The sequence below is a fragment of the Oncorhynchus clarkii genome, chromosome 33 (assembly GCF_045791955.1).
Source record: "Oncorhynchus clarkii lewisi isolate Uvic-CL-2024 chromosome 33, UVic_Ocla_1.0, whole genome shotgun sequence".
NCBI classification, from domain to species: domain Eukaryota; kingdom Metazoa; phylum Chordata; class Actinopteri; order Salmoniformes; family Salmonidae; genus Oncorhynchus; species Oncorhynchus clarkii.
The window spans coordinates 22,096,435-22,110,253 of record NC_092179.1 but is presented as its reverse complement, the minus strand read 5'-3'; the positions used below and the strand labels follow the sequence as shown (position 1 = coordinate 22,110,253).

The following is a 13,819-nucleotide window of genomic DNA, read 5'->3' as shown; positions in this document are numbered from 1 at the left end:
CATTAGAGGAGTGGATACACTGGCTAGAGGGGGCCAAGGAACCTTTTGTCATGCTCACCGACCATGAGTACATACGGACAGCGAGGAGACTGAATCCGCGCCAAGCCAGGTGGGCACTTTTCTTCACCAGGTTCGACTTCACGCTGACCTATCGCCCAGGTTCCAAGAACATCAAGACTGCTGCCTTGTCCTGTATCTACGATTCGGGAGAGGGTTCTGTCCAGAGTGCACCTATAATCACATCCTCTCGAGTCGTAGGTCCAGTGGCCTGGGACACAGAGAGGGAGCCCACAACCCTGAACTGTCCTCCTGAGTGCATCTACGTTCCCACAGGGATAAAGGATCGACTGCTGACCTATGCGGTTTCAGCACCATTCTGGTGGTAGTGGATAGATTTTCTAAGTCATGTTGTTTAATCCCTCTTCCTGGTCTCCCTACTGCTCTCCAGGTCGCTGAGGCACTCTTCCAGCAGGTCTTCCATCATTATGGCCTTCCAGAGGACATCGTCTCTGACTGTGGCCCCCAATTCACATCACGAGTATGGAGGGCCTTCATGGAGAAGCTCAGGGTCACGGTCAGCCTCACTTCCCGGGTAACGGCCTCACGGGCAAGTGGAGAGGATGAACCAGTAGCTGGGGAGGTTCCTGAGGAGTCACTGTCAGGACCGACAGGGTGAGTGGGCACGATTTCTTCGATGGGCAGAGTTTGCCCAGAACTTGCTGCGTCACTCCTCCACTGGGTTGACCCCCCCTTCCAGTGTGTTTTGGGTTTTCAGCCGTCCCTGGCCCCATGGACCCCTGGCCAGACCGAAGCACCTGCATTTGATGAGTGGTTCCGGCACACAGAAGTGTGGAGAGACACTCAAGTGAGACTCCAGCGCGCCTTCCATTGTCAAAAAGAACAGGCAGACCGCTACCGCAGTGATACCCCTGTGTTCCGCCCTAGGGATCGCGTCTGGCTCTATACCAGGTACCTCCCACTCTGCCTGCCCTGCAAGAAACTGAGCCCCTGGTTTGTCGGGCCATTCAAGGTTCTCTGGAGGTTCAACGAGGTGACATATAGGTTACAACAGCCCAGTCACTACCGTATCTCACCCTCGTTTCATGTCTCCCTTCTCAGGCCGGTGGTCCCTGGTCCCCTAGCTGATGCTGTCCCTCACGACAGCCCAACACCCACCCCCCCGGACATCAAGGGCAGTCCGGCATATGCTGTCAGATCTCTGCTGGACTCCCGGCACAGTGGGGGTCAGCTTCAGTATCTGGTGGACTGGGTGGGGTATGGCCCGGAGGAGCGGTGTTGGGTTCCGATGGAGGACACTTTGGATCCCAACATCGACCCCGGGGTCATTCTCTTGGTCGGCGTCGTCCTGCGGCAGGGGCCGGACGTCAGGGAGGGCGGGGATGGGGGGGGGTACTGTCACGTCTACTCCTGCTCCTCCCATGCGACGTCGCCGGAATACTAACCACCGCTCTTGGCACTAATCATTACGCACACCTGGACCTCATAACCTCCCTTTTGTATGTCCCATCCCTTTGTTCATTCCTCAGTTGGTATTGTTCCTGTTTTCATGTATCTCGCCACTGTTACGCTGTCTTGTTTCATGTCTGTTATTTTATTAAACGTTTCACCTGCACCTGCTTCTCGACTCACAGCGTCATCGTTACACAGACCTTATTGCCTAAAATATATATATATACAAATTCATTGTTTGATGCAATGCTTTACCGTATTTGATTTGTTTCTTAGGCATGTTGCAAGAATCTCATTGTCTATTCTAGAGATTCTATATGTTATTTCTATATGTACATTTTCATCTTCTCAAAAAGTTGACAGGAGTGCTATCTAAAGGGCTGTCTGAAGGGCTCAACTAATTGTAGAGCAGAGAATTTGATACAGTTTCAGAGCAAATTATGGCCCAGGTGAGAGAATAGTTTTTCAGGAGTGTCCCAATCCTCAAAAATAGATGTACTGTCCTCGTTTCCATTCCTTCATGAAGGTACAGGTACATGGAAGGTAACAAAAGTCTGATGGCAACATATCCAGCCATTTAACCTTTAGTATCAGTAGTGATGTAACAGAGGCTAAAATGGAGGATCTTCACAAACATAAGGAACAGCCAATGCAGACATTAAAGACACAAATCAACCTTATAAAGCCATAATTACAATCCAATACCTTTGAATATCAACAGGAATATTAGTTTTAGGGAGGAACTTTGGATCGTTGCTATAGATTTGCTATGGCTCTTTGACAAGTGATGTACTGTAGCCTAATCAATAAAGTGAAAGAATACCTCTCAGACTTGTGACAACACTTATACAAATGAGTAAATGGCCATCAGATCATTTCCTGTGACCACATCTTTGTACAGCATTTGCCATCCATGTTGTTTTTATTTTAATTTTAATTTTTTAATTTGATTATTATACATTTTTTATTATTATTTTGTACCCCTTTTTCTCCCCAATTCCGTGGTATCCAATTGTTAAGTAGCTACTATCTTGTCTCGTCGCTACAACTCCCGTACGGGCTCGGGAGAGACGAAGGGTGAAAGTCATGCGACCTCCGATACACAACCCAACCAAGCCGCACTGCTTCTTAACACAGCGCCATCCAACCCGGAAGGCAGCCGCACCAATGTGTCGGAGGAATCACCGTGCACCTGGCAACCTTGGCTAGCGCGCACTGCGCCCGGCCCGCCACAGGAGTCGCTGGTGCACGATGAGACAAGGATATCCCTACCGGCCAAACACTCCCTAACCCGGACGACGCTAGGCCAATTGTGCTTCACCCCACGGACCTCCCGGTCGCGGCCGGTTACGACAGAGCCTGGGCACGAACCCAGAGTCTCTGGTGGATCCATGTTGTTTTTAGATACAGGCAGAGATCACCAAGAGTTGGTACAGCATTGGTGCTTTCAACGCCAGGGTTGTGTGTTCGATTCCCACGGAGAACCAGTATGGAGAAATAATACGTAAGAACATGTATACACTCACTAAACCTGTCTCTCCTTTCTGGGGAGGTTCCCATTGCTTGGAAGACAGCCAGAGTTTGTCCTTTATTTAAAGGGGGAGATCAAGCTGATCCTAACTGTTATAGGCCTATTTCTATTTTGCCCTATTAATCGAAAGTGTTGGAAAAACTTGTCAATAATCAACTGACTGACTTTCTTGATGTCTATAGTATTCTCTCTGGTATGCAATCTGCTTTCTGCTCAGGTTATGGATGTGTCACTGCAACCTTAAAGGTCCTAAATGATGTCACCATTATTTTTTTGTTAAAGATCCATAATCAATCAAAGCCAGAAACCAGGCTTCTAGGCTAGGAGAACAACAAACCTATTTACTGTCTGATGAGAAACCATGAATGATTTAATATGCAATAAGTACAACTTCTATTTCTCTATAAACACAGAGCTTTGAATGTGTGAATTCAAGCAAAATGAATGGTTTCTGAACATTATTGAATATGTTCATGCTAAACAAATGTATTTTATTTAAAAATACATGCAATATCAACATTCTAGAATTTAAATTATGTCAAACTATGTGATGAAACTGCTCAGAAGTTAAATGTAGAATTGTTGCAGTGTAACAAATATAACTTCCACAAGGTATTTTCTCTTCCCTGAAAACATAACTCATGGTAGACTTGAGTTTAAAAAAGTGTAGAAAATGTATATTTTCTATATCTGTCACTTACATGTTGGCTCTGATTTATGCATCATGATATAAAACAACAAAGCGAATGGGATAAACAAAAAAACAAACAAATACAGTGTGTTGATTGCACATCAGACCCAAATAAACAGACCATTCAAGCTAAGCACTATGCCACGATATGCAGGCATCACTCCATGGAACACATAGCTGTGTGTGTTCCAGTTATTTCAATGGTTTCCTCTAATGCCCACTAATGTGGCTCAGACCAGTGGTCATAAAGCAAAGGAGACATAGGCCTAGAAAACCATTTGAGATGTATTGAGACGTGGCCTCACACAGACTTGATCATCATGCGGCTCGCTCGGGCCGAGTATGGAGCAGGTCCTTTCCAGGTCGCCCAGTGGAGGCCGGAGGCCCAGCCGATGTGTTCGCCGGCGGGGTGCCAGTCACCGTTCAGGCTGGCAGAGCCACAGCGGCTGTACCACCACCCTCCTCCTCCCTCCGAGAAGCTGCACTCGTCCTCGGCGATGTCGCCAAAGATGCAGGGTGAGCAGCCATCATTGTCCTTGTCGGTTGTGCTGAATCCAAAGCCGTTCTGGTCAATGCCTGTGTATTTCCCACGGATGGCATCACCTACGGAGAGACAGGGAGGGAGGAAGAGAGAATACTTCAGTTCTAATTCACTCTTGATTGTATTGACTTCCAAAGCATACACCATTTAAGAATATCAACCCAGCATACATATCATATGACATATGTGTGATGTGTAGCTGCCACCAAATGTGAAATAACTAGAACACTGAAGTAAATAATATGACCACTGTCCCCCTGTGCTGTTGAAATCACAGTTACCTTCGCTGCCCCTGTAGGCTCCAATGTTCAGCTTGTAGCTCTCCTTCTCCGTGCCCAGACGGAAGTCACTGTACTCAGCGAAGGCAGTGCCCCCTTCAAAGTCCCACAGGTTGACCCGCATAGTCGAACTCCGCCCCCTGCCCCCATTGGTTAGAGCAAACACCTTACTCAGACCCAGCCAGTGGTCCTCTAGGAAACAACAGGGAAGAGAACTGAATTGAGAAGTGAAAAACAGACAGTTTAGGGAACCCTCTATAAGTTGCCTTAGAGGTAATATATTATAGACAAAAATTCATTTAAATTTGGCCAACATTGGCTCAGAAAATTACAGAGTTTACAGTATTAGTTGCTGGTGAAATGTGAGGTGCTCAGAGGGACCGTTCATTACTCCGTAGATTCCCAAAGCCTTGTTTGTACACTGCCCACTTCCTGTTGAAAAGAACCTCTGCCCCGGTGCGCCTTTGAAAGACTGTCCAGCCTCCATCTGCCAGCATCTCACAATACACCTGTATACAACATCAATGTACTTTTGAATCAACAAATTGTTTTTTTTTTGTGAACAAAAACTGTCCAAGAATGGAACTGTGTAGAACTTCAGTAACCCTGGCAAGCCTGTGTGGCTGTGCAACCAAATGACAACTGTAGATATAGTACCTGGCCTATATATTTAGATGTTTCCATACCATAAAGGGGGATGTGACTCCTGCAGGCTGAATGACATACACTCCACTGGTGGCTCGAGGGGAGAGAGTTTTGATCTGTGTGCAATCTGTCCCTGAAACAAGCAAACACCCATGCACATACAGTACATGAACTCTTGTCTTTCCAATGCAAGAGATTTAAAAAAAAAAAGCTAACACTTACCTTGAACAATTAAAGGTGTTTTCTGTTCCTGTACAAAACCAGCAGATAAGTCATGGTTACGCCCATGTTTAAAGGAATAACACGTTTCTCTGTTTTTCAGTGCTGACTGACTGTATATTTACCTGAGTCTGGTCAGTGAGGCAGATGAGACAGACCACTAGTCCACAAAAAAATATCCTATTCCACATTTTATCAAATTTTCTGAGAGAGAGAGGGAGAGATGAAAATGTCCTTTTAGTTACTTTTTCTTCTGTTGTTTCCTTATTATCCCTGTGTGACCCAACGTTGTAAAAATGCAATGTTTCCTAAATTGCGTCCTTTACAGGTCCTAAACAGAAAAGTAGTGTCAAACATAGTGAATATCCTTAGACCCAGATCTATCTCTTAGTAGTATTCGGTGTGTGTTAGTATGATTATTGTGGCATCAGTAACCTGTCCACATCTGAAACCACACTGGTCCCCTACACAAGCAAACATTTGTTGTAGGCCATTCATGCAAGCAAATTTATTTTTCTGTCTCCTCTAAATGTGATTATGTACAAAACCAAAAATTGAGAAACAGACACTCTGAGTCAGAGCTACTGTACTTTTGTTACAAAACTCAAACATTTGGAGAGAACTTGAAACATCACCATATCCCCTCCATTAACAAAACAGTAAACACCATACATGTACCCAAATAAGGGAAAAGGACAAATTATAGATCATTTTTTGTTATGCTGCCATCATTAGACATTTCACACAGGATAAATATTATGCATAATATATCACATAATATAATATTATAATCGCAAATTTGAAATTGTCATGGTGTGATTCACATATGTAGAGAAAACCTACCTCCTCCCGTGTATTCCTTTATGGTGTATTGTCTACGACCAGTCAGTTTAAAGTTCATTCAGAGAGGATTTCTTGTAAGCCTATTTATTTATTGACTCAAGCACCGCCTTCTGCACACACCCTGACTCCACGTTTCCAGTTTCGTGTTGTCAGATGCCTCTAAGTATCACAGACAGTGCTCACAGAGAGGGAGATTTCACTTAAGGACCAATGGAAGGTTCTAAAATGTGAAAACTCCTCCCACCGGGCCATGCAAAATGAACTTGCCCATAGTGTTGTTGCGGAAAAACACTCCCCCACTCCGTGCTTGTGCTAATGTTATTGTGGGCGATCCCTGTTACTCAGTGCCCCAGCTCCAAAGCAAAACACTCTTGACATTCCAATACTGGACTTTACAGGAAATTACAAACAGCCAGGAATACACACAGCACAGTCCAATGGACAATGAATCAAGTAAAAGTACGGACACTTTTGTTTCCAACTCCATATGTGTTTATCTCTCAAATGTCTTTAGATATATCCTATTCAAAAACAATTTCAGTGTTTCAAAAGGAATTATTTATGTTTTCTAACTACTAGCGCCACCCTCTGGTCCAGGTAAGAACAACCATTGGATAGGAGAACTACAGGACTAAAATGAATAAAACCAGGAAACACCTGTAGTACTGTCCCTGATTTATGTAACAAGGCTATGGCCATAGCTCTAGGTTCACTCTACCACAGTACATGTATTAGTTAGACTGTCTCTTGTGGGTTGGTTGTAGCAATCAGGACAGTCAAATCAAGCACTCTTATGATAACACTCCAAGTGAGGATAATAAAATGTGGCACATCGGCTGCGTACTGAGCACTGTTCTGTATGTACTATGAATATGAAACAAACGTACAGCAATATCTACATTCTGAAAATAAATGTGAATCAAATCCAGAAGAATTTAAAGATACAGCTGAATATAAAGTAATGATAGGTTTATTTAAATGTTTGCTGTTTTCACAGAGTAAGTTATCAGTAAGCAATTCAAAACCTGCTGTACATAAATATTTGCATAAATATTTTTAAAATACACATCGAAGTTCAGAAAAAAAAAATGTAAGCATTTTTTCCCACTTTCAACACATCACATAATATAAATTAACCTAACATTGCGTGTGTGTGTGTGTGAATAGACACACAGTCAGGGTGCTCCTGGTCTCTCCAACACAGTCAGGTCACTGACTGATTACCTGAGTCTTCATTCACTATCAGTTTATTCTACTGATTGACATCCAGGAGCATTCTGAAGTATACAAACTACCTCCCTTGATATTAACCCAACTGACTCAGAACAAAGAGGAGGGTTACATAATTGAAAAGCGGAATGGACCTAGAACAGTGCCCTGAGGAACACCATCTACATCTTTCTCCGCTGTCAGTTGAGTTTTGGGGTCAGGGAGGCACTATGATGATCAGGTGACACAGATCACTCTTGCTCATACAGGAGGCTTGCTGTCATATGGGACACAATTTTGGTTTCCATCTGTCCTCCCCTCGTCCTTCCTTCCCTCTTTGTCTTTATCCATCCCTTTCTGGTCCCTCTCTCCAAATGTTTTAGGCCCACCAGGTAGTTCTGACTCAGGTTGGGCAGAGTAGGGGTTCACTAGAACATTTAGAACTCTGCAGACCTGAGAGAATGAACAAGAGTGGATTTAACATAATGAGCAATCATATTCAGGGTTGGGTACTAACGGATTACATGTAACAGGGATGACTTAACTAGGCTACAAAAATAAAGCAACTAATCAACCCAGGTTACAACAAATGCAATAATAATGGGATTACAGTTAGTCTTAAAATCAGCTGATTACATTTTGGATTACTAATATCAAGATATGAGCTGCATGTGTTTGACTCAAGCACACTGAAGTAGCAGGTTTTTACATTTTAAGCAGATGCTCTTATCCTGAGTGACTTACATAATAGCATAATAGAGTCAAGTGCCTTGCTCAAGGGCACATGAGATTTTCAGTTGGCTCGTGGATTTGAACCATCGACCTTCCGGTTTCTAGCACAACTGCTAGGCTACCTGCCGTTAAACAACCCGGAAGTCACCATTCAGTGGGAATGGAAGCTTTTCCCAGCTGTTCGAATCTATTTTAAATCTCCAAAACGGCCAAGTTCTCTCCTTTTCTAAAACTAAAAACATCAGACCCCCACTTCCTGAAAACTGAATTATCCCAAATTTCATCAGGATCGTTGGGTCATAATTATTTTTTGGGTTAGTCAACACAGCCTCATTCTGTTCATTTCCCAAGTACTGGGATGACACACATGACAAATAAGCTGCTTACTCAGCTAAACCTCTAGTTTCAGTAGAAATGAGTACACTAAAATCTACAGTGCCTTGCGAAAGTATTCGGCCCCCTTGAACTTTGCGACCTTTTGCCACATTTCAGGCTTCAAACATAAAGATATAAAACTGTATTTTTTTGTGAAGAATCAACAACAAGTGGGACACATTCATGAAGTGGAACGACATTTATTGGATATTTCAAACTTTTTTAACAAATCAAAAACTGAAAAATTGGGCGTGCAAAATTATTCAGCCCCCTTAAGTTAATACTTTGTAGCGCCACCTTTTGCTGCGATTACAGCTGTAAGTCGCTTGGGGTATGTCTCTATCAGTTTTGCACATCGAGAGACTGAAATGTTTCTCCCATTCCTCCTTGCAAAACAGCTCGAGCTCAGTGAGGTTGGATGGAGAGCATTTGTGAACAGCAGTTTTCAGTTCTTTCCACAGATTCTCGATTGGATTCAGGTCTGGACTTTGACTTGGCCATTCTAACACCTGGATATGTTTATTTTTGAACCATTCCATTGTAGATTTTGCTTTATGTTTTGGATCATTGTCTTGTTGGAAGACAAATCTCCGTCCCAGTCTCAGGTCTTTTGCAGACTCCATCAGGTTTTCTTCCAGAATGGTCCTGTATTTGGCTCCATCCATCTTCCCATCAATTTTAACCATCTTCCCTGTCCCTGCTGAAGAAAAGCAGGCCCAAACCATGATGCTGCCACCACCATGTTTGACAGTGGGGATGGTGTGTTCAGCTGTGTTGCTTTTATGCCAAACATAACGTTTTGCATTGTTGCCAAAAAGTTCAATTTTGGTTTCATCTGACCAGAGCACCTTCTACCACATGTTTGGTGTGTCTCCCAGGTGGCTTGTGGCAAACTTTAAACAACACTTTTTATGGATATCTTTAAGAAATGGCTTTCTTCTTGCCACTCTTCCATAAAGGCCAGATTTGTGCAATATACGACTGATTGTTGTCCTATGGACAGAGTCTCCCACCTCAGCTGTAGATCTCTGCAGTTCATCCAGAGTGATCATGGGCCTCTTGGCTGCATCTCTGATCAGTCTTCTCCTTGTATGAGCTGAAAGTTTAGAGGGACGGCCAGGTCTTGGTAGATTTGCAGTGGTCTGATACTCCTTCCATTTCAATATTATCGCTTGCACAGTGCTCCTTGGGATGTTTAAAGCTTGGGAAATCTTTTTGTATCCAAATCCGGCTTTAAACTTCTTCACAACAGTATCTCGGACCTGCCTGGTGTGTTCCTTGTTCTTCATGATGCTCTCTGCGCTTTTGACGGACCTCTGAGACTATCACAGTGCAGGTGCATTTATACGGAGACTTGATTACACACAGGTGGATTGTATTTATCATCATTAGTCATTTAGGTCAACATTGGATCATTCAGAGATCCTCACTGAACTTCTGGAGAGAGTTTGCTGCACTGAAAGTAAAGGGGCTGAATAATTTTGCACGCCCAATTTTTCAGTTTTTGATTTGTTAAAAAAGTTTGAAATATCCAATAAATGTCGTTCCACTTCATGATTGTGTCCCACTTGTTGTTGATTCTTCACAAAAAAATACAGTTTTATATCTTTATGTTTGAAGCCTGAAATTTGGCAAAAGTTCGCAAAGTTCAAGGGGGCCGAATACTTTCGCAAGGCACTGTATTTGCACAATTGATCATCCAACTCATGAAATAATCTGATTACTCCTGGATCTGTTATATCTGTCTTTTGACATCTTTATCATAGTAGACTGTTATGAGTCAGACATTCATGGTTGGGTCAGACATTCATGGTTGGGTCAGACATTCAAATGAACATTTCCTCTTTTACTGGCCACGATCTGCTTGGTGGCTGGGTGGAGTAGGCCCATTGCGCAACCAAAGAATGAGTGTTGGGAATGCTTTCCTTGAAACCTGACAGTGCAGCTGACCTTTTAGCAGGGATGCTATTTCATCAAGAAGAGGCATAAGGCAGCTGAGCCAGCACTTGCTTAAAGACATCTGCAGCATAAACTGAGGAGGCAGATGCTGGCTAACCAAATAAGTATTCCAAAAGTAATCTGATAATGTTACTCATTTCGAGTAATCCAATGGATTACATTACTAATGATTTATTGTTACGTAATTTGTAATCAGTTACTGATTACATTTTTCAAGTAATCAGCCCAACCATGGATATGCAGTACAGTGAGCTCCAAAAATGTTGGGACAGTGACACATTTGTTTATTTTTGGATCTGTACTCCAGCACTTTGGATTTTGCTATGAGATTAAAGTGCAGACTATCAGCTTTAATTTGAGGGTATTCTCATCCATATTGGGTGATCGTTTAGAAATTCCAGCACTTTGTACATGGTCCCTCCATTTTAGGGGGGCAAAAGTATTGGAACAAATTCACTTAAGAGTATTAAAGTAGTCAAAAGTTGAATATTTGGTCCCATATTCCTAGCACATAATATTCCTAGCAATGTGTCACTGTCCCAATACTTTTGGAGCTCACTGTATACTATAATATAACTACAAACAGAAAGTGCAACAACAAAAATATTCACCATGTGTTGATAGCTACAGTGTATAAAGTAGATACAACATGTCAATTCTATACCTCTGAGAAGTCTCCATTTTCGGCAGCCTGTATTGCATTCTGGGCAATGTAGTTGCGGAGCACCACGGGTTGGTGCTGTCCATCACACGGATCTCTTCCTCTATGGTACACACCTCAATTGCTCCATCACACTCCTTCACCAACCACTTCCTGGGTAATCGAACACACAGGGGGGGATGATGTAAACCATGATTACAGCGTGAAACAGAGGAGGCTGGTGAGGGGAGGACAGCTCATAATAATTAATCGAATGGAGTGAATAGAATGGTATAAAACACATAGAAAACAGGTGTTTGATGTGTTTGAGACCATTCCATTTATTCTGTTCCAGCCATTACTATGAGCCCGTCCTCCCAATTTAAAATGCCACCAGCCACCAATGGCGTGAAACAATACCAAGAAAGTATGGATCACTTCATATATGCTTTGGTAAGCAGGAATCATGCTATTTCTTTCATCATTAACCAAGTAGGTGGTTTTGATTGAGTAGGATCCTCAATCCGGCATCACCTAACTACTATAGCCCAGTCATTTGGGGTTAACCTAGTGTATAGCCCAGTCATTTGGGGTTTGCCTACTGTATAGCCCAGTCATTTGGGGTTAACCTACTGTATAGCCCAGTCATTTGGGGTTTGCCTACTGTATAGCCCAGTCATTTGGGGTTAACCTACTGTATAGCCCAGTCATTTGGGGTTTACCTACTGTATAGCCCAGTCATTTGGGGTTAACTGAATGATCCATCATAGCCAATCCTGTCTCTGCTTTGCCTTCAGCTCGTCCTGATTGGTGGTTAGCAGCTCCTTCAGCCTGCCCATCTTCTCCAGCTGATGGGCCACCTCTGGTTGGTCTACCACCAGGCCAAACATGGCTGGGTTGGTCTGGGCCATAGAGAGGACCATGTCCAGCTGACTGTGTGCATAGAGGGAGTCAAGAGAGAGGTAAAAACTGAGGCTAAGGGGCTAGATTGAAAACATTAGGATAACTATATGAATACATACACTGAGGTACTATATCTATATCTATACTATATCTATATCTGACATACTTACATTAGCATGTGTAGCTAATATTGCTAGCTACCTACGTAACCAGACAAATAATAAAAATGTATAGCAACCTTAAACAAGTCCTTCTGCACTAAAACAGCTTTCATTTACAGATTATCCTTGTATGATTTTTCTCCAAATCGCTGACTGCACATCAAGAGAACACAACGAAGGATGATATTAGGAACCACAACATCTTGCAAACGTGTGATTAGGAACATTTGTTAGGTTAACTTACTGTATAGCCCAGTCATTTGGGGTTAACCTACTGTATAGCCCAGTCATTTGGGGTTAACCTACTGTATAGCCCAGTCATTTGGGGTTAACTTACTGTATAGCCCAGTCATTTGGGGTTAACCTACTGTATAGCCCAGTCATTTGGGGTTAACCTACTGTATAGCCCAGTCATTTGGGATTAACTTACTGTATAGCCCAGTCATTTGGGGTTAACCTACTGTATAGCCCAGTCATTTGGGGTTAACTTACTGTATAGCCCAGTCATTTGGGGTTAACTTACTGTATAGCCCAGTCATTTGGGGTTAACCTACTGTATAGCCCAGTCATTTGGGGTTAACTTACTGTATAGCCCAGTCATTTGGGGTTAACCTACTGTATAGCCCAGTCATTTGGGGTTAACTTACTGTATAGCCCAGTCATTTGGGGTTAACCTACTGTATAGCCCAGTCATTTGGGGTTAACTTACTGTATAGCCCAGTCATTTGGGGTTAACCTACTGTATAGCCCAGTCATTTGGGGTTAACTTACTGTATAGCCCAGTCATTTGGGGTTAACCTACTGTATAGCCCAGTCATTTGGGGTTTACCTACTGTATAGCCCAGTCATTTGGGGTTAACCTACTGTATAGCCCAGTCATTTGGGGTTAACTTACTGTATAGCCCAGTCATTTGGGGTTAACCTACTGTATAGCCCAGTCATTTGGGGTTTACCTACTGTATAGCCCAGTCATTTGGGGTTAACCTACTGTATAGCCCAGTCATTTGGGGTTAACTTACTGTATAGCCCAGTCATTTGGGGTTAACCTACTGTATAGCCCAGTCATTTGGGGTTTACCTACTGTATAGCCCAGTCATTTGGGGTTAACCTACTGTATAGCCCAGTCATTTGGGGTTTACCTACTGTATAGCCCAGTCATTTGGGGTTAACCTACTGTATAGCCCAGTCATTTGGGGTTAACCTACTGTATAGCCCAGTCATTTGGGGTTAACCTACTGTATAGCCCAGTCATTTGGGGTTTACCTACTGTATAGCCCAGTCATTTGGGGTTAACCTACTGCATAGCCCAGTCATTTGGGGTTAACCTACTGTATAGCCCAGTCATTTGGAATTAACCTACTGTATAGCCCAGTCATTTGGGGTTTACCTACTGTATAGCCCAGTCATTTGGGGTTTGCCTACTGTATAGCCCAGTCATTTGGAATTAACCTACTGTATAGCCCAGTCATTTGGGGCTAACCTACTGTATAGCCCAGTCATTTGGGGTTTACCTACTGTATAGCCCAGTCATTTGGGGTTAACCTACTGTATAGCCCAGTCATTTGGGGTTAACCTACTGTATAGCCCAGTCATTTGGGGTTAACCTACTGTATAGCCCAGTC

General features: G+C 43.1%; 1 protein-coding gene across 1 annotated transcript; it reads right to left on the bottom strand.

Moving 5' to 3' along the window:
- Positions 1 to 3,462: 3,462 nt before the first annotated feature.
- LOC139393120 (angiopoietin-4-like) lies at positions 3,463 to 6,420 on the bottom strand. Its single transcript, XM_071141485.1, has 7 exons — positions 6,219 to 6,420; positions 5,501 to 5,579; positions 5,379 to 5,406; positions 5,198 to 5,289; positions 4,903 to 5,020; positions 4,515 to 4,703; positions 3,463 to 4,295 (listed from the first exon to the last, which is right to left on the bottom strand). Exons 2-7 carry the CDS (start codon positions 5,564 to 5,566, stop codon positions 3,994 to 3,996), a joined length of 795 nt encoding a protein of 264 aa, XP_070997586.1. The 5' UTR covers positions 5,567 to 5,579; positions 6,219 to 6,420; the 3' UTR covers positions 3,463 to 3,993.
- Positions 6,421 to 13,819: the final 7,399 nt, after the last annotated feature.

What these genes read in the sequence shown, in the direction of transcription:
- LOC139393120 (XM_071141485.1), bottom strand. Translation starts at nt 5,566, where the DNA reads ATGTGGAATAGGATATTTTTTTGTGGACTAGTGGTCTGTCTCATCTGC. An exon ending in GAGTCACATCCCCCTTTATG is followed by an intron (nt 5,021 to 5,197) that starts GTATGGAAACAT and finishes TGTTGTATACAG; the next exon opens with GTGTATTGTGAGATGCTGGC. An exon ending in AGGCTTTGGGAATCTACGGA is followed by an intron (nt 4,704 to 4,902) that starts GTAATGAACGGT and finishes GTTGTTTCCTAG; the next exon opens with AGGACCACTGGCTGGGTCTG.